Source organism: Chelmon rostratus, chromosome 7 (assembly GCF_017976325.1).
Source record: "Chelmon rostratus isolate fCheRos1 chromosome 7, fCheRos1.pri, whole genome shotgun sequence".
NCBI classification, from domain to species: Eukaryota; Metazoa; Chordata; class Actinopteri; order Chaetodontiformes; family Chaetodontidae; genus Chelmon; species Chelmon rostratus.
This window is the reverse complement of record NC_055664.1, coordinates 19,473,290-19,494,142: the sequence shown is the minus strand read 5'-3', so window position 1 is coordinate 19,494,142 and position 20,853 is coordinate 19,473,290. Positions and strand designations below refer to the sequence as shown.

Genomic DNA, 20,853 nt, shown 5'->3' with positions numbered 1-20,853 from the left:
ATTATGTATTTTCCAGGTAATCCATGAAGGGTTTTAAATAGTTAAATAGTCTCCTACTACTTGTTAAGAAGTAGGAGAATTTTCACTGGACAAGACGACAAGTATCTCTGAGATGTAGTCGAGTAGAAGCATAAAGTTGCACAAAATGGAACAAAATTTAGTACTTAAGTGCAGTACTTGAGTAAATATACTTAGTTACACTGCACCACTGTGACCAAGGTAGAGTAAGTAAAGGTCATAATGTTGAAGTGAAGTAGTAAGAGAACAAATGGAGCTGTGGAAGGAAAAGTCATGCCACTCTCTTTCTGCCAAAACAGGACAGTCCGAAGGTCACTGAACCAGAATGAAGCAGTTCAGCCGCCGTTACTTCCTGTAAGTACGCTCAAAGTGTTGTTTTTTGTCTGACATTATCTGCTCAGACAACCAATTACATCCTGAAACCTGAGCGATGTCTAAGGCACCATTTACAGTGTAGGGCCTTACCTTTATGTCAACAGGAAAATTCTGTCTTGTGCACTTTTATGCAACATCTGTATAATTCAGCAAATAACATTTTTTTTTAATGATGCTACGGAAGCACCCGTGAGGTTAAACGGGGAACATCACTTACTTTATATATGAAAGTGAGTTTACTAGTGAGGGAGCACTGAAATCTGGGGGGACATTTTTCCCTCTGGGAAAACTGCTCCAGAAACTTTAGCTTTGAGGCTTCAAATGTTCTGAAGCATTCATTCAATCTGAAACACAATTTCAACACATAAGCTTTGTCTAAATTCTACACTAAGCACTGATTATGGGCAGATTTGAAGGAAGTGTATGTAGTGTATATTTGAAATATGCTCAATATTCACACTAAAAACAGGCTGTTGATGTACAGACTGACATTGTGGCGCCATGCTCAAAGAAATTAAAACTATTCATTGTTTCAAAGGGGAACATAAATTACAATGGTTTTATTTGTCCAGTATAATAATGTTGATTTTGTGTGCACTAATTGTATATAAAGATCAAATTAGACTTTAAATGAGATTAAGATCAGTATATAGTACATACTGTGCACAGTTAGTGTGAGTTATGGCATTGGGACTAAGATGTCTGAGGTCTAAGATGCTGCCAAGTTGCATTATGAGATGTGTAGGATGAAAACTTTCCTGTGTTTTTAATTTGTCTGCAGAAGTGCAACATTAAACCACTGGAGTACTTTTTTAAGAGGAGAAATATTTATTTACCCAAAGCTGTTCAAACCTGTCAAAAACAAGCCAACAAGAACAAAGAGGATAAGGTAGACGCACTTTATTCCTAAAACAGAAGCTGCACCATCAGTAGCGGCACACAATTATATGTACACATATACACACACAATTACCTAAATCTGTTATATAAAATATATAATCTGACAATGTACCTTTTAATTCCTCTTCAGAGCTCATTGAGTTACTGTGCGAGAGACTCTGGAGCCGAAGCAGACAGAGAGGTAAGTCTCATCCACTCATTGGGTGGGACACAAATGCCCAGGCCAGCTTTTACTTCATTTTTACAGCATGGCAATAAAAAGGTCTGTACCCTTTGAAAAAATAATATTCTAAAAGCAATCTACAGCAAATTCACTTGAACAGGTTTTTCCGTGTTGCAATTGAGAAAATTACACTTATTAAACCAATTCCTTTACAGTGAGATGTACACACCCTCTAGGATTTGTAATATATAAAAGATATTAAGCATTAAAAATTCCACATTTAAAAACTTACAATAAATAATATATGCAGGCATTTCATTAAGATAAAATTTCATAGATTGCAATCTACAGTCATTAAAAAGACAATTTATTCTCCTTTATGAAACGTCCCTTGAACTTCCAAAATGCTAAAATGGATTCTTGGCATCTGATTGATTGGTTGATTGGAAACTTCCAGTCAGTCAGTGTTGTGTGAGGGAGGAAGAGGAGGAGGAGGAGGGCTGCTTCCTCCACGTCTGCCCTGGTGGAGTGTGAGGTCCTTTGAGCGTCGGGGATCCTTCGTAGCAGGAAATCCACGATTCGACTGAGCGATCCATCCAGTCAGATCTCAGCAGTTTGATCCCGTTAAGAATTCAGAGCATGTTCATGATAAAGTTGTACATCTGGGTGAGCACCACAAAGTGAACGGGCAGACAGGAGCGTCGGTCCTGGGTGGCAGGGTCGCACGTCAGCCAGGAGAGGGCGTTGTATTGCTCTAGAACAAATCTAGCACACGGAAGGCAGACAGCAGTGTTAGTGCGCGTCATTCTCCTCATTTTAACATGCAGTTCTTCACCTGGACGGACTCTTCTGATCGGAGCAGCTTACCTGAGCACATCAGAGGTGTGGTTAGAGTCCAGGGGGTGGGAGTGCTTACTGTGGAGAAGCTCGTCTGATTGGACAGAAGACACGTGCAGGTGCAGAGAGGCCTAGGGACAGAAAAGATGGACATAGAAATTAAATCAAAGTCACTCACTGAGGCAGGACTGGACTGGATTTTGGGCTGCTAATCTTGAATTTCTGATGAAAATGAGCGTTAGTGCTAATGTACCTTGAGGAAGAGTGGGCACTGGTTCTGGGCTTGAGGGCAGGCTGACCAGAACCAGTCAGGCAGTGGTCCAGCTTTGGCTGTGGAGACGAAGTAGCCTAGAGCCATCGGCTGCTGCAGGATGTTCAGAGCCTCCTCGTGGGACTCCATACGGTCTGCGCTCTGGCCCTGCAAGACCACATCGATGAAATTAATGAACAGAGCAAGACTTGTTTTGCACAACAGGAGATTTGGATTTAACTCGTCTTTTTCCAGCTATTCATATCCTGTTAATGGCACAAACTATGATATTTCCTTTATCCAGGAGCAGTTTCCTCATCATTTCAGCACATCAGCACATATTTAAGTGTGTCTTTATTCAAGTAAGTAATTTCATATCTCTTGTTTCAAACTTCAGGCTTCATCTAAAGGCAAAATGTGAATCAGAAGGACAAAACACTGAAATTCGACAGAACTGATGCAACAAAGTGAGCCTCTGCTCTTTGTTGTAGCATGTAAATAATCTTTACTGTCTGTGACAGACACTTAAAGCTTTTTTGAGCCGTCCTTTTTTTTTTTTTTCCTAAATCATTGAGTTACAAAGAGGACAGACCTTGCTTCCATCTCCCCCCTGGTGGTAGTGGGAGCCAGGAGAGTGAACGGGGGAGGTTGTGGGGGAGTTGGGCAGGATGTTGATGAGGTCTGGATCCACCATGTCGTTGTCAAACAGGTCAAAGATGCCCATTCCATCAGATCCATCTGCAGAGAGAGAAACATGCACAGAGCTCAGGGGTTGACTGTGGATCAACTTCAGCGCTATACAACAATCAGGATTCAGAATGTCACTGAAATATAAAGAAGTGATGCTTTTCTTTTGATACGTACCAGGATTTATGGGGTTGAAGTTGATGTCGATGGGCTCTGAAGTGTTCGTGTTGACCTGCACCATGGCTGAGGTGGGGAACACCAGGATGTGTGTGCAGGATGTGTCCTGAGGTGTGCTCAGCTGCGATGTTTGCATGTTGAGCGTGGTGCTGCGACCAAACACTGAACCTGTTGACACAGAATCTGCAGAGACAAGACGGAGGAAAGATCTGGAGTCAGCTTAAGAACTTATCTGGGCTCCCTGTCACAAAGTCCACATAACCATACAAGTATTTTCATTTACCTGGCATGATGACAAAGGAACCCTGGGGCTCCATGGCAACCAGACAGGCGCTAAGGATGCTGGGAGTGTCAGCAGCAGAGATGCCGCACATCCTACATGTCTCCTTCAGACGTTTACTGAGAGACTGCAAGTTCCTCCTGCTCAGCAGAATACTCCAGTCTGGAACCAGGACAAGGTAAGAGAACATTAGTGTGTGTTCGTGCATGTAAATAAACTACGTAACTGCATGTTATACAAACACTGGACGAGTGTGCGTGTGTGCGCGTGTGTACCTCTCAGCTCGCCGTGGCCCATTCTACCAAGCCGCCCAATGACAACCCTCCATGGTAGCGATGTCACCTGCACCAGGCCGAGACACCACTCCCACAGCTTCTGCAAGCCCACTCGCCTGGCTGAGCCCTTTTTCCTGCGAGCCCTGGAATGGACACAACACACAGACTTTAATTACAGACTCAGGGGTTACAGAACAAGCGGTCCTGTGGGACTGATTGTTTTTGTGTCCGTGCATGAGTGCACGTACCTGTTGGGTACATCAATACTAATGATGCAGGTCTCCAGCAGTTCTCCGTGTTGGTCGGTGCAGGAGGCCAGCAGCCAGCGCTGGTCATGGGACAGACAGTAGCCGACAAACAGGACGTTGTACTTCTGGGAGGCCTCACCGAACGTCTCCCCCAGCTCCGTCTGCTTGTCTTTCACAGGAGCCAAGATGAAGGGCGGCGTATATAGACGCAGACACTCGGGCCTCTGCACAGAGGGAAAACTTGTTAGTTCCTTAGTTCCTTCCTTACCAGATGTCACAGCTGTTTCAGATGTGCAAACAGCATTACAGGCAGTTACCTCCGGGTTCTTGAGTGCCATGTCGATGGCAAGACCAGGACCAAAGCCCGTTAGAGCCTTGAAGTTGGTGGAGGTGGGCAGAGGCCGACGGCACTGAGTGAACACAGAGAAGGCCAGCGACTTGAGGTGCTGCCCGTAGACGTGACGCTCCCCACTGTGCACCGGTTGAAGCAGATACTGGCAGGGAACGATCTGACAAGAACAAGATAACAGTGGTACTTCAGACAGGTTGCGATAACGCATTTGTTGTGCTTATCTACTCTCGAGCAACCAGCTTTTGAGGATGAAGTAGTGGATTCTCTGTTCTCTGTACGTAAACATCACAGCTCCAGCAGCTCCACACATTTTCTGAAGTGGTTACTTTTTTTGGTCATTTTTCATGTATGAGGAATTTCCCCTTTATACAGGGGAGATAAATAATATCATAACTGCACATAAACCACGACCAGCTCTAACGTATCCCTGCATACTGGCTTATTCACAATTAGTGGAAAGACACAGAATTACACAATTATGCTGTTTATAATTATTATCATTATCATCATCATTATTGTTATTATTAATAATAATAATAAATAATTCATGACAACTTCCTTTTCTAAGACAGAAGTATGCATGCTGTAATTAATGGGTATTATTATGTGCATCTCCTGCCAGTTTGGCTGAAAATCAAATATTTATTATATTCCAATACTTCATGTGAAAAAATAAAAACGATATAGAGTCAAACTGTGAGCAGAAGGACATTAAACCTGCTGAAACTGATGCTGAAATCATTAGCACATTCACACCTCAACATTCCCTCTGGCATGCTGTGTCACTATATCACAGGTGTGGAAACTACCACCTCTATTAGTGCTAATGACTTCCCGTCCTCCTTCCCACCTCCCTTTGTGCCTGCTGGTAACCTGCTCTGTTGTAACTCAACTGGCAAAGATGACATCAACCACAGACCTTCAGCAGAAAGATGAGCGACTGTGTGAACTTAACTTGTCCCTCTGCTTAGGCTGGGAAAGACTTCTAAACTCACAATTATGACAGAGAGCAGACTGATGTTGGCCTGTACCTGCACTGAGACAGCGTTTCTGATGCGAGCGGGAAGGAACTGGAGCATCTCCATGTAGCAGCGCAGTAGGCCCAGAGTGTAGGTGCTGGAGTGGACCTCTCTGTCTGCGTCCTCGTAGCTGAAGGGGTCGATGATGTACACCACGATGGCAGGTGGGTAAGACACGGCGTGGGACTCTCCATCTGTTGGCTTCCCCACTTTGTCTCTCTCCATTGTGCTGTTGAGAAAAAGCCGATTAGGATTTGCCATTTTACGAAATGTTTGAGCAGTATTGATTGCTAAGTCATTTTAGCAAATGTGTTACTAAAAGCAAAGCAATTTAACGTTTATTCTACCGATATACTGAAACGTATAAAACTAATTCAGTGGAACTACTATCTTTGAACAAAAGGTGTTTCATCTTTCACATCTGCTTATTATCTCACGGCGCCACCACAACTCAGCCGTCGCTCTGACAACAACATGTGATGACTGGCTGTGCTCTGCTACGTCACGTGCTGTCTTTCACACGCACCAATGGATGACATGCATGCAGGACAGCTCACTCTTCACAGCTGAGCACTACAGTAAGAGTCACACCTTACAATAACAAATCCTGAGACAGCATTTTTCAGTGTTATTAGAGTGCATTGTACACGTGCATGTGTGCCAGCTCTGGCTCGTAGTATCACAAAATAACAGTTCAGTGTTATTTGACTGAGATATTAAATGTTTCATATGTGAAATCACAGTATATCGATAAATTACATTTCTCTCATGCTGCCGGGAGTGATGGCTTTGTCAGTAAGAAGTATTAAAACATAACAACTAAACATGCTTGCTGGAGTGGTGACCCACCTCTCTGGAGCCTCAGTGGGCCCTTGAGGCTGGTTGGCAGAGGGTCCGTTTTCCGCCAGCCCGCCTGCGCCCTGTGAGTTTGACTGGGGTCCGTTCTGAGCCGTGCTGCCCTGCAGGCCTCCCGTCCCGAACGGAGAGTAGGAGCTGGGCTTGGCTGGGGCCATTCCCCCGATGGTCTGGGGGCCTGAGGTGGAGGAGGAGGGAGGGGTGCTGTTGACCTGGGCAGAGCTGGTGCTGGAGCTGGTAGTGTTGGTGCTCTGGGGTCCTGAGGAGGTGCTGGAAGAGCTGGAGGTCTGGGAGGAGGAGGCCACAATGGGGCTGCGCTGGGACAGTAGAGAGCTATCCAAAGACTGCTCTGACAGGTACGGAGCTGAAAGAGGTGAAAAAGATCGATTATCACTTTTACAAACCATATGATCTCGAGAACGTTTAAGATTGTTTAAATTTAAGATGTTACCTAGATCATAGCGGCACACTTGAGCAAAGAGTTTGAGCTTATTAAAGGCTTCATTGTTTCCGTCTCTGGCAGCCATCTTAAGGAACCAGTCGCTAAGGGGCTGCTCTGTCATGCTCTTTCCTTCTGTGGTGCCGACCTTCAATACGCCCTCGGGGTGACTCTTACAGATGGGCCTGTGTTGCCCAAGCTGGCAAGCCTGTCGAGAAAAAGAAAGCGAATGCACAAATGAAAAAAAGTGTGAATCATTTCACCACAGTAGGAAATTGTTTACGTGGACATGCCAGGACAAGAAGGAATTAATTTGATCACACCAGGTGCGTACCTCATACATAGCACTCAAATCTTTGAAGAAGGTCTTCGCTCTGCCAAGCAGAGCTTCATTTTCTGGGCAGATGACAACATATCCCACATCTCTCTGGGAACCAAAAGGATCCAGAAGAAGCTTCTCCCAGTAGGGCAACCCAAAAGGAGACAGCACCACAAAATCGTACTCGTAACCAACCAAAAAGGTGGGGATGGGTAGAGGCTCAGGAGACTCATCTGTACCTGTAGTGGAAAGAAGACAAAGGTTATCTCATCTCATCGACTACAATAATCCAAAAACTGATTAGGTACAAACCCTTTCTACGTACCGTATGATCCCCTCCCGGCCATCTTGTGGAACTGTTGCCAGGTGAGTGGTCCCTGAACACCCCAGGAGCGCACACTCCTCTTCTTCTGAATGGTGTCCTGCAGCACAGGCTGGAGGGACAGCAACACCCGCAGGACGTCCTGAGAGAACAGCTTGCTCATGTCTGCTGCTGCAAGAGGAAAAACAAAGAGAAAGAAGTCTTTACCAAGTTTAAAATTAGGAACAAAAAAAGAGGGATATTAAGCTTGTAGTAAGGAAATAGTGGTACAAAAATACATACATTTGCATTTTGGCCACTGATGGAGACAGGTGCTCTTCACTAGTGTTTCATCTACTTTGCCTCCTGACATATTGTCCATGAACTGCCTGCCATGCTCCAGTGCCATGTAGCAGTCATTGTAACAGTCTCTCTCTTCCACCCTCAGAAATGAACTTGGTGCTGAGCTCGGCTTGGGGTACTCCACGCCCGCCATTGGGGCAAAAGGGTTGGTGCACTGGTCCTGCAGCAGCAGGATGAGCTCATCTGGAGGTTTCTCCGTCAGGCTGCCAGCCTTGTGCGTTGTGGAAGCTCGCAGCTCTTCAAAACACCGCTCTGTGTCCCGACTAGAGTCCGAACCCCGTCCGACCACATCCAGTTCGTCCTCCAGAAACAGCCCGGCTGATTGGCCGAAGCGTCGGTTGGCGACCGCGCTAAAGCCACAAGTGCAGGGGTACTGGGCCTCGCCGTTGTCCTTGAGGTACACGCCTACGTCTGCTCCTCTAATGTTCATGTTGCAGACGCACACGCAGCAGCTGTCAAAGTTGCAGTCCTTGAAGAGGTTCATGACCGACTCGGAGAGAATGAGGGTGACGTACAGACTGTGAGCCTCTGGGATGGAGGGCACGGTGGCCGGCTCGACAGAGCTGAGTGGTCGGCAGGTGGAGGGAGTGGAGGCGGGCGAGTAAAGGTCAGAGTTGTCGTACTTGAGCGAGCCCTGGACGCTGGATGGGCCGCGGGGCGTCCGTGGAGTGCGTGGCGTGCGAGGCGTGGGCACGGAGAACCGCGGCGTGGCTGGAGAAGGGAGGATGCCTGTGCCGCTGTTGCTGGGAGGGGCACTGCTGGACATGAAGGGTGTATGGGTCTGAGGGGTGTAGGTCTGGCTGTAGTCTGGCTCCACACTGGGGACATTACTGTTACAGAGAGATGAACAGTGATTAATACTTTCAAACAGATATTCTATTATTTCATTTTCTATCCATTAAAAATAAATACATAAATAAATAATCATAAAGCTTTTTCCAAACTATAATTTGAAACTGGATTTGAGGCTGTCCTTCAGTAATCAGCATTAGGCGTAATAATAATTAACGTAAATTAGGTTATACAAGCGTATTCTTCACAAAAAATAACTATAGCAGCACATTAAATGACACAATAATGAGCACGATGATTCTTCTGAAAGTTATAATAATTAGCTTTCCCACAAACAATACTACTTTATTAAAATGTGTTGCTTTCCTACCAAACATCTTAATCAATCTCTGCTGCGAACAGTCAACTATTGTTAATTGGTTAGAATAACATCAATAGGAATATGTGCGTTGCTATAGCTAACATCCCTTTTTTTCCCCTTTTTCTCCAACTGAATTTTCTAAACTATCACTGGATGAGGCTGCAAGTTTCAAACATAGTTGCTCTTTCAGCAATACATACAACAGCGATATGTTGCTTTCATACAATACACAGAACCCTAACGCATGAACGCAATGAATGAAAATCTACTAGGTATATAATAGGCATCTATAAAATGGTGCTTATCTATCCTCACTGTTTTGAAATAAACTGCTAATAAAGGACAGCACTGACCTACTGTTGACGCTAACTGCACTCACCTGTCTTTGGTGAGGAGATTGACGTTCGTCACTGGGGGCATCAGTTCCATTTTTCCCAGGGTCCAGCTGGGCGTGTACACGCAGTCTTCTGGCAGTTTGATAGGCAACAGACACTGGCTGGGTAGCGTCTTCAGTGGGGCATACATGGAACAGCCAATGAACAGCTGACTCGTCTCCGGCTTGTACACGAAGGAGAAGTCCTAAAGGCAAAGTAAAAATGGTGAACAACGCTGATGTAACTACATTTTCCACTTGCTCCACACTTTGCAGGTGTGCAGCATGTCGTACCTTTATTTCAGATGGCTTTGGGCTGCAGAATCCCTCCTCCACCTCCATCTTGAAGTGGTTGTTGAGCTGGCTGCCGTCCAACAGGGTGAGGCCCGCCCCTGCTTCCAGGCTATCCTTGCTGCCGGAGTTCATGGGTGAGTATCCCTGCTGCTCCAGGGAGGGCGGGGTGGGAAACATCTGGTGCAGGTCTGCTGAGCCTGGAGAAATAAGATATTATTACCTCTCTTGAAACAACATGTGTAAAAACATTTACAATGCACAATGATTAACTGATGCTTAGTCTCCATACTTATGCAAGACAGGGGGTCCATCGTGGCTGCTTTAGTTTCCTTACAGCCGAACTTGTCCTCTGTACTAACTCCGGCTCTTTTGGATCCAGGCTGCGTCTAGAAAAACAAGACTGTATACTCAACACATCTTCCACTTCAGTGTTTCAACAGGCTTTACAGGCCCACATCAGCAGCAGTTCCCAATCAAATCAGATAGCTAAAAGAAGCACGACTCTCCGGCGAACATTCCACCATCATACTGATGCACTTACCGCTAGCTCGTCCTCATCCGAGTTAAAGATTTTATCCAGGTCGCTGTAGGACACGGCCAAGTCGTTCTCATGGATGAGGCTGGTCGAGGCTGAAGGTTTATTACCGGATGGACCCTGACCATCTGCACGGCAAAACAAATTGGAGAGGAGATCTTGAATAAGACACAAAGCTCCAAACATTTTATTCAATTAACTGTAAAACCTCGGGCCCAAATAGACGAAGGGAAGGCGTTCTCACCGTCTGCTGAACTCCCAGCTCCTTCATCCCCCTGGGTCAAAAAACAGGAGATAACAGTTACAAACAGTTACAAAACAGTTACAAAATTTCACACAAAGTATAAGGCTATCAACTGCTGCCATTTTTAGTAATGTGCAAAGCTCTGATGTTTGGACTTTCTGAAAGTTTTGGAAAACCACACCATGCAAAATGCACCCTGTTATGTTTTTTACCACCAGTACCTCTGTTTTTATGAGTGGGCCACGAACATGCACACTACTGCACCTGAGTGTCAACACGCTTGTTTGTTTACAAGAAAACTCCACAGGGCACGCAATAAGTGATTTGCCAAAGCAAACAAAAGCATATTTACTGCCACATCTCTGTATCTATTTTTGATAATGGAAATCTTCTCAATAATTTGAGGAATAAACACATTTTTTGGCAAAATCCTCTTTCATTTAACAAAAGAAACTAAATTCAAGTGTCACATATTGTCTAAAAACAACCAGCCATCCAACAGCTGTATCTGAATAAAAATATAGAGTATGTCAACCAAATTGATTTAATGCTAACTTTTGCTAACTGTGTTTGACTCTGTGATACAAGCACATTTTGGTTAGACTCAATAACTCACTGACCACACCAGACCTAAATATTGGCAGACACCAAATTAGCGGAACCCACCTTATGTTTCTTGTTGCCCTCTCTTTCAGCTCCAGGCTTGTCCTTCTTCTCGGTGAAGCTGAACTCCTCATCTCCCTCTACGAAGGCGTAAGGGTCCGGCTCCTCGCTGTGTTCTCCGTCTCCCGTGGCGGAGGCAAGATGGCTGTTCCTCCGCTGCGCGTAAGTCTTGACCAGCTCCTGGGACACCTTCAGGGGCTGCGTAGAGCTCGACATCAACCTGAGAGGAAAGAGATTGTGCAGAGATGCTCAAACAGAGGCTGGCATGCTCTTTAAATAAACGGCTACATTTTGCTTTAATACATCCGAGAAAGAGTAATGAAATACTAACTCAGTGACGGACACTACACTTTCTGTTCCTCCGCCTCCCCCAGAATCGTCTCGGATTTTATCCACAGGTAGCTGGGGTGTCAGGAAGTTGGAGGCCTTCTTCCTGGGCAGGTTGAAATACTTCCAGGGGTTGTGGGTGGAGTCTTCATTGGGGTTGATGGCTGAGCCTACGAAGACGGTGGGTTCCAAGGTTTCGCTATAGGCGGGGGGAAAGGGGAGAGGCATAGGCATGTTCTCCAGCTGAGGCTCCTCAGATGAGCCCTTCTGTGGCAGCAGACAGGGCTCCACTGACGGCGGGTAGAACGGTTGGTGAACGGGTGTGGACGAGTTCTTCATGCCACCTGGAGTCGCGTCACCTTCTACGTGGTCGCATGGGTGTGGGCTGAGAGGAGGGGGAGGCGGGGATCCGACGAGGTCTGCGGGGGGGCCGTGCGTGTGCAGCGTAGGGGCTTTGGAGGGCACTGTGTCCACGTGGTGCAGGCTGGGATACGAGCCCTCCTCCTGCGATCTTAAACAAAGCCTCTGGGTCTGCGGCTCCAGGGACTGCTCCTCGCTCACAGAGTTGCGGTGGTGGAAAGGCGTCTGTGGCCTCTTCTGCTGCTTCTCCCCCTTTTCCAGCTTCTCGCCCAGCTTGTGCTTGGGGGCCGGCTGGGTAGGCTGGCCTGATGAAGGCGGGTGTCCTGAGGTGCTGCTGGATCGCTGTTTCTGATTCTTATGCCTATGAGGGGAAACAAAAAATACACAAATAATGCTTATAAAATACCTTCTGTTAATTAGAAACAAACATCACTTGTGAATGCATACCAGTCAACATACCTTGAGCAGTTGCAATGCGGCCTGTGAGTGGGCTCCACAAAATCCCAAAGTCCAGTCTTATCGGACTCCTCCTCACAGGTCCCATTGGTCAAGGTTGTAAACTTCCTCCTAGTGAAAAAAAGCAAATTAATAATTTATCAGTCAGCGAGTAGGCACTTCTTTGACCGGCAATGCTAGTTTTGTGGAAGAGATGATGCTAAACATACTTGTGCCCTGTACGGTTTATGTTATACTCCTGCCACACAGACTCCACCATCTGGCTTGCCAGCCTGCGAGGGATTTTACCCCCATGAAGAGTGTTGTTAGAGCTGTAGCCATCAGATGCAGAGGACAACTTGAGCCATCTCTGGGCAGGCTGATAATCTATGAGGGAAGGTAAGACAAAAAAAAAAGCGTAATACCGTTAGCATGCAGAATCTCAGGCTGATAAATGTGTTTAATTCTGCTCAACATGCTCCAAATCTTACCAGTCTGAGCCTCCTCTGGTGACGTTGGAGGAGTCAGAGTGACAGAGGACATGGCAGGGTCTCTGTGAGCAGCCTGTCCCTGCTGAGCACCACACAGGCTTCCTGAGGTGTTGGCTGAGCCCTGAGGGACCACAGCGGGGAGGTCCGACAGGGGGAGAAGCACCAGGCAGGAAGGGTAAACCATCCTTACTCCCGCTGCAACCAAACAAACGCAATAAATCATTTCAAAAGCCTCTAACTGCATGCTAGGAGCGGAGAGATGAAATGAAATTGGTTCACATTTTTGCAAAATCAAAATTAATTTCAACATCCAGTTAATTTGATGGCTTGATTATTCGTCTTCATTTCAGCTCAATCATGGTTCTCTGCAAGTTATTCAAGGGCCAAATAAATGTTTCAAAGGAGGCCATATTGAGACTTTCATCCACCTTTTCTGTAGCGTTTCTGTGTTGATCTTCAGTCCATCTTTTTATTGAAAGGTTAGGCTACTACTTATCAGATAGTATATTATTTGTCCAGATATCCCATTAAATTAAAAAAAAATAACTTTCTCAAACCTTTTCAGACTGTCTGTATCAGCCTGACCCAAGAAAAATACAAAACATCACTCAACTTATTCTTTATTCATTAACCATACAAAGTTTAGCACAACCCCAACGCCTCATCTAAACATCAAGATGTCTTACCAACAAGGACCTCGACAGCTGCCAGGGAGTCGTCCTCCCAGTCCGAATCCTCCATCTTGTCTTCCTGGACCTCCTTGGGATTTGGACTGATGGGATAAAACTGCCTCCACTCCTCTATGAGCTTCTGAGTAGGGTGGTCCGACATCTTAAAAGCCTGACCGGTGAGGGTCCCATTCAAGCCGTATGGGCTGAGGATGACTGGAGGGCAGAGAGGAGTCACAAACGTATGTAGGATAACTTCACTAATAAATTCAAAGGAAAATGTATTTGAAAAGACCCCCTCCCCCGTCCCTATATATATATTTTTCCCTTCTCGACTGTCCAATAAGGTAAAAATGATTTTTTTGTTACATTGTGCATGGCTGCCGTGTTCCTACCTTGCAAGGGGCTGGAGCTCTGCTGGGCGAGGCTGAGATGCTCCTCGCTCAGTCGCTGCAGAGGCTGATGTTGAGCGATCTCCACACTCGTGCACACGTTGCTGTCGCCGTGTACGAAGAAGGTGAAGGCGCACGACAGGTGCTCGCTGCGAGGTGAGTCAAAGACAAAAAGGGGCATTGCAATATTTAAAGAGATGTGCCCCAAAGCTGTTCCCACAGCATTACGTAGGTAAGAAAAAAACAGAAACGCTTGACTAAAGATTCACTTCAAAGTTAGCACCCAAAAATGTAAACCCCTGCAGGCAAGGGAGGTTATCAGTGTACTCCATCACTGTTAAGGAAGGACTCAAAAGGGAAAGAGAGGACTGAAAAGGGGTGGAGACTATTGGATGAGTACAATTCCTTGTGTAGCTGGTTGGGCGCTTTGATCCATATCATGCTTTCAGGTGACAACTGTTGCTTCCACTGCGATGACATGAAGGCCTGCCATTACTTCTAATCAGATGGCGCACATAACCCACACTCTTCACTACAGTCTGAAACTTTATCAAAACTTTCCGACAATGCAAAAAATACACGTAAAAAATACACATGGGAGATTATTATAGTCCTTAAATGTTAAAACAATATTCATATTTATTTTCTAACTACTTCTGGAATGCCAGGATGCACTAAAATAGTACTTGTTGACATGGTTGCTGTAAAACCACAGTGCACACTCAGCATTTTCCAAAGACTGCCCTGTTTACCAGCCAGAGAGGGCAGGCGACAGCGAGACTGCCAGACTCTTCTGTTAGAGGTGCTGCGCTGCTGCCTCAACACACACTTGTGGACATCTTTATGTAAAAACACAAGCTGAACACCACTGAGCAAGAAATCCCCTCCTGTTCTACGCAACAACTCTTTTATGTAGCTGCTAACCAAACTGTTGCCGAAGCTGCCAGAGGGAGCTGAGCCAAAGGGCTGTGCATCAAACACAAGTCAGCTTGGATCAACACGGCCAAGAAGCAGAGGCTCAAATTAGCTTGTTAGGGAACTCCAGGATACACCAGCCCCCTCATTCAAGAGCAAGGGGGGGGCTAAATCTATATCACCACCCTTATGCAATGCAATGGGGCTGTGTAAACTGACCAAAAATGCTGTTTGATTATTCCTTGTAAAACAAAAAAACCCCACAGACATACGAATGGTTCAAACCTATTTTTATGCATTATGTCCATAAGAGGACAAACCAATAAAGCAACAGGCATACTTCTTGCATGGGTATATTTATTTCAACATAAACATGTCTTTTGAAAGATTTACATACTTACAAGGTACAAAATAAACAAATAAAATAGGGTCCTACAGATGCTGAATTGTTCACTACTCTCAGCTTGGGCTACATTTGATTTTCACTCAATGAAAGTGACGTTTTGTGCAGAGTGTCACGTGTTGCGGAAGATTTCTATGTCCCACACAAATGGGAGAAATTCTGGTCAAATATTACGTATGTTTTGGATCCTATTTTCCAATGTTGTTGTGTCCAAGTGACTAATAGGGACAATTTTTTAAATTGTTCCAGTACTGAGCTCTGCAGCTGCGAAACAGACTGCAATGTAAGCCCACCAAGTGTCTGCAAACCGTCAATGTACGTCCACTAAAATGTTTGTTTTTTGCCACCGACTGGCTCAGATTGTTATAATAAGTGTCTGACAACGTTATGCAAAAGATCCCAACAGAGACAGGTCTGTTTGTTAAAGAGTAAGATCCTTTTTGTTTAACCAGAAAAAGCTGCAATATCGCTCTCACCAAATCCACAAAACTCCATTTAGAGAAAACAATTTTATTATTGTAAAACACACTTCATTTAACCTCAACATTAACAAAATAAAACTCACCAAAACCTTCTTGGTTCATCTTCCAACAATCACCACCAACTCTGGTTTAGTCTAAATAAACTCAATTCACCGAATCACGAGGGGAGTGACAGAGAAGGCAGACATCAGAGACGCAGCAGGGGGAAAAACGTGTAGAGCCAGAATATTTTCACATCTGACCCGGGCATAATTTACAGCTGACGTTATAACCGGAGAGATTTAAATATGTCAGAGTTCAACTGATTTTTCCCAGTATAAAAAAAGGGGTCATTATCAGATTATGCTGTACATTCAGTGCAACAGCCTAGGCCCACGAATATATGTGTGCCATGTCGTGGAGATACATATATTCAAGTTGAGAATATTTGTTGTCAGCCCTAATGTGCAAGAGATAAGGAAATACAGCTGCACTGAAATAAACTCTGAACCAGATAGTTACTTATGTGCTGCTGCTGGTTCACCTCAAGCTTGTACTGCTATAACGAGAACAACAAAAACACCACAGAGCAGTTGTTACCATGCAGTTGGGAGAACGAGGTGTGGACATTAAACATTACCCTGCAAATGTTGCTCTATTGCCTTGGAAAAGTCTAAACTGATATAGAAATGATGTAACATGTTGGAAGACGATTAAACCAGTGTGTCAATCTGATTTATGCAATAACAAAATTGTAATAATCTGGTCAAAACTGTCACGTTATTAAAATCAGATTTTAAACCAGGAATCAAAATTTAATTTTTTCTGTTCAAGCCATTTTTCTTATAAGGAAGATGAAGCCTCATTGTCAGAAACAGCCATCAGCTTATAACAATATAGTTGAAACAATACAGCTGCAAGCACTATTTCTCCATTTGAATCCCAAATGGGAATTTTAACGATTAAAGGCCATCACAGGCAAGGAATTCGTATGGGAAGTTCAAAGAACAACTTTCACAACAATGAGGACATCTGCCCAAGGAGGCTTTTCCCACTGCAGTACACGACATATGCTTAAAAAACATAATCATCCACCTCTTAACAAGCACAATGGTTCACGCACTGTTCCCAACAAATATGTCGCACTTCACAGTAGAAGCCATCTCTTTATAAAAAACAGCCAAACCTCACATGCTGCAAATCTCGACCGCTAATCCAATACTAAATACTGGCTAACATTCAGCCCTCCAGCACAAGTACGATTCATGACATCCTCTTCTGTTGCCATTTTCATTTTCAGCATATTGTGCTGCTTCTTTGTGTTATAAAGAAACTGCTTTGAGATACGTGTAAGCTGGACGTTTCTAATGTAGGTCAAAAAGATCTTCACTGTAGCTACATCGGTTGACTGCCACAACCATTGCTGTCACAACATAGCCGACCGATACTCTTTTCTGACTCAGATCATCTGAGCTTTTTTATCTCTGAAAAATAATGCCATATTGAAACTGCAGCACAATGTCTTCCTCTTTACTGTAAGGATTTTTATTGTGAAAAACCAGCAGGATGTGTTGAGATTCATTAACAGCAGCTTAACACTGATAAAAGTAGAATCAGTCAAGAGTGAGAGAGTGATAAAAGTGTTTCTGATGGAAAGCTGATGGACAAGAGCAACAGATAACTAAGAATGGCATTATTGTGTGGCACTACAACAGACAGAGCTACAAGTAATTCCTGCTCATTCAAACAGGGCAAACCCCAGCTATAACTTGTGACCTGACCATTAGCAGAGTGTGGGCTTTTAATTCATTTAAATATGGCTGCGTTGTTTGCTTTAGGACACAGGACATACCTTTTATTAATGGTCTTCTCCTCTTTCTGGTATGGCTTAACAAACCACTTGCCGATGCGGACAAAGCCACGGTTCATGAGACAGCGCTCCAGCAGGTTGTGGATGGCTTTGAACAGGAGCGTTCGACACTCGTAGGACAGGCCACTCTCCCACTCACCATCCTCCTCACCTAAAAAACAGGGACGATACATTAAAAAAGATACTGTAAACAAACCTGTCTACTTCCTGATAAAGAACACTGCCTTGCTGTTAATTGCAAACTTTGTGGTGCTAGATGGGTTTGACACACCGGGACTCCTAGTTTGGTTTGTAAACAACTGACCACAGGAAGTGACCCATGTGAACACTGAAAAACATTTGAGTTCCACATATTTTATATACATAATGATTAAACGTATGTTTCCATCTCCAACATTAAACCTTGCAGCTGTCTTTGCAGTTCAGCTAAGATTTGTAAAAGTATTGGGAAAATGTTGCTCTTTCGGTATCTGTAATGTCGTCTTCAAGCAACACTTGACCCTTGTTGAGACTGGAGACAGAATACCTGGTCAGTGTGGCAGCCCCTGGGGGGAATTTTTGTCACACATATGCCAATTAAAGCTGGAATGAACCCTTCCTCTAAAATCAAGACTGTGTTTGGTGGCTGTGATGCACAACGGCTTGCTCTTATACTACCATACAAGTCCGGACCTACGTGGCTGAGAGCCAATGGATTCCACAAGGCTTTAGAGACTTTAAAAGACCCGTTAGCCACAAATCAGTTAGTCTATCATAGCTTATTATCATCAGACTCTGCATCATTAAAACTGCATTAGAACTCTTTGCCGCAGTTTAGAATGGCTGGCATCGGCATCTAAACTTGTTTAAACATGAACAGCGTTGCCACAAATGGACCAATTTTGCCTGTAATTCTCTGCCAGCACAGCACAACTTTAGAAAGTATCTGTTGATAACATGAAGCATGACACTCTTAAGCTTTTTATCTAATTTTAATGTCTAGAATAGCTGTGCCAATTCCAAAGCACTGAACTGTTTTGATTGTATGAGAATACACATGTAATTTAGGGTAGATGTACAAATACGGTTGCTATTTACACTGATCAAAGTTATACTGTATATTTTGCTGCAACCAATTATATTGTGAAAATAGCAAATACTGGTTTTGAACCTGCAGAAGACATGAAGATGTTCATGGAGATGCGAAATGCACTTACTTGAGAGCTCATTGTGGATAAGCTCGGCAAAACTGGGGTCATCTCCCCACCAGAAAAGCCAGAGCTCTCTGCGACCCGGGGTGTGGTGCCTTCTCCACACGCTCAGCACGTCTGCCGCCAGGCATCGGCTGAAACTACACAGGATAGGGTCCTCCTCAGTCACAGGGAAAAGGATGGGCGACGAAGTGGGTCCTTGCCACACAAAACGCCGCCATTTTATTCCAGTCAAATCAGCCTAAAAGGAAGAAATATGAGAATGAATCATCAATCAACAATCATCAGTTGTTTCCAGCATAATAACTCAGCGTATGTGTGTGTTTCTTTCCATTACACACAAAGCGATGAGAAGCTTAAGTCTGTTAGACCTGTCATACAGAACATTACTTTCAATGAACACAGTTGAAATCTGAGACTTGCTGACATCTTGGAAAGTTTTGCAATACTTTCTATACATGACACCACAAGTGTGCTTGAAGTAACTGTCATGCAGTAATTTACTCACCAGTTATTAACACCTAGTGACACACCACTGCAAGTTAATCTAATATCAGAGCAGTTGGTAGATATTTAAACAGCAACTCTGTCACTAATATTACAATATGTACATGATTTCATACTTCAGTGTCACTTTAATCTACGAAAAATGAGATGTTTTTGACTAGTTTTAAATAATTGCCCCGTTGGCCTGACCTGTTACCATCATGTAACTAACGCTAATGCTAGCTGGATGTTTCTGTAACCAAAGCAATGTAAACACACGATTATGACATGTTCATGAGAAACTATCCAATATAGTTAATCTGCAGTATGTGCTGTCTCTGTTCTGAAAGTTAGCTTGATCACGATTTGCAAGTTGCAGGCCCGATGCCTTCACGCCAGTCTGCAACTGACGTTACAAAGCTTGTTGCCTGATTAGCCAAAATGGCTTTCTGGCCTCTCAGTATCATAGCTAACGCTAGCTAGCGCAGAGAGCAGAGAGACTTACCAGGCAGAAGAGGTTGGAGTGGCAATCCTCCAAACTGGCCCCGTTTGGTACAAAGCACGAACTCATCCTTTCACTGCGTGGTTGTAACGTTTAAGTCCATTGTCTCAATCACCATCGGGGGCAATAGCTATCTTCTTAACTCGCTGGCGAAGCGATGTTCAGTTGCAATTATCCCGTTAAAGCGCTGGCCAACTTGCTAGCTACAGTTAGCCACCGCTAGTCAATCAGACAACTTCTAACCGGCGCTAGCCACAACTAGCCCGGTAGCTAAGCTAACGTTAGACAGGCAGCCAGATAGCGTCAACTGTAACGTTAAGCTTCTAGCTATTCGATTCATCAATCCTATTTGAAATGTATTGTCTGATCTGGTTAGCCGCAAGCTTGCTGCTACATTACCTCAACATCAAATAGTCAACGTTAACATGACCCGGACTAACGTTAAATCAAACACCAGAAAAGTTATATGCGCAATAAAAAATACGAGCTTGAAAACTGGAAAACTTCACCCAAAAGCTTAGTCCCTGGTGTGCTAGTGCTAATGCCAGCTAGCTGATCTGAAACAATTTCAAAGCAAAGGAACTCTCCCCTCCCCCTGATCTCTCCTAGCCTGCTAGCACAAAAGCTAACATACCAGAGCTCCAACGCTAGCTTGCTATCTAAATAAAACAATTATCTACACCGCCCTCCTTTTCGCTAAAACCATCACAGTGCTCCGTCATAGTAAAACTACTCTTAAAACGGGTGAAATGCCAAATTAGCGACACTACTCATCGGCTACTTTTCTCTGCCTGATCCATGGGTCCTGCAGATTTCCATTATTTCAGTTCATGGATTGAATTCTTTAATGGCGGCCAGGAGGACAACTCTGCCTCTCAACTCCTATTGGCCAATTTGTGGTAATGGGGGCGTCATCTGTCTTCAAGTAGCTCCATGACTTCACAGTTTACAAGATGAGAGCTCCAGTGCGTCTGTCATACGGACACTGGTCACTCCTCAAAGCTGTCTGTTACTAATCATGTTTCATTGTGCAGCATCTGCTGCATGTGACCCCTCCAAGAAAATCAGATATTTTAAAATTTATTGCTGTTGTTGTTGCAGAATTTGATTTATGATAGGCCTAAATAAGGATCTAAATAAGAGGATGATTCTATTGTTTGGCTGATTTCTTTGCTTTGTGCATTGACTTATGCTGCAGATATGAAGTTATCTAGGTCGGGTTGTGCAGACAAA

At 44.4% G+C, this 20,853-nt stretch overlaps 1 protein-coding gene across 1 annotated transcript; it reads right to left on the bottom strand.

Moving 5' to 3' along the window:
• Positions 1–1,240: 1,240 nt before the first annotated feature.
• Positions 1,241–20,439, bottom strand: LOC121609321 (mediator of RNA polymerase II transcription subunit 13-like). The gene is made up of 30 exons (XM_041940912.1): positions 19,624–20,439; positions 18,639–18,873; positions 17,425–17,593; positions 13,797–13,942; positions 13,420–13,617; positions 12,734–12,928; positions 12,473–12,629; positions 12,267–12,374; positions 11,452–12,168; positions 11,124–11,340; positions 10,458–10,488; positions 10,220–10,341; positions 9,968–10,064; positions 9,679–9,875; positions 9,391–9,590; positions 7,799–8,688; positions 7,520–7,687; positions 7,210–7,433; positions 6,888–7,083; positions 6,431–6,800; positions 5,594–5,810; positions 4,528–4,719; positions 4,211–4,434; positions 3,963–4,105; positions 3,691–3,849; positions 3,408–3,590; positions 3,136–3,281; positions 2,547–2,711; positions 2,324–2,424; positions 1,241–2,221 (listed from the first exon to the last, which is right to left on the bottom strand). Exons 1-30 carry the CDS (start codon positions 19,687–19,689, stop codon positions 2,089–2,091), a joined length of 6,366 nt encoding a protein of 2,121 aa, XP_041796846.1. The 5' UTR covers positions 19,690–20,439; the 3' UTR covers positions 1,241–2,088.
• Between the last annotated feature and the right edge of the window lie 414 nt (positions 20,440–20,853).

Coding starts and splice junctions, on each gene's coding strand:
- LOC121609321 (XM_041940912.1), bottom strand. CDS start 19,689: ATGAGTTCGTGCTTTGTACCAAACGGGGCCAGTTTGGAGGATTGCCAC. Junction 13,618..13,796: donor GAGCTCCAGCCCCTTGCAAG/GTAGGAACACGG, acceptor TCTGCCCTCCAG/TCATCCTCAGCCCATACGGC. Junction 4,720..5,593: donor GAAACGCTGTCTCAGTGCAG/GTACAGGCCAAC, acceptor TGTTCTTGTCAG/ATCGTTCCCTGCCAGTATCT.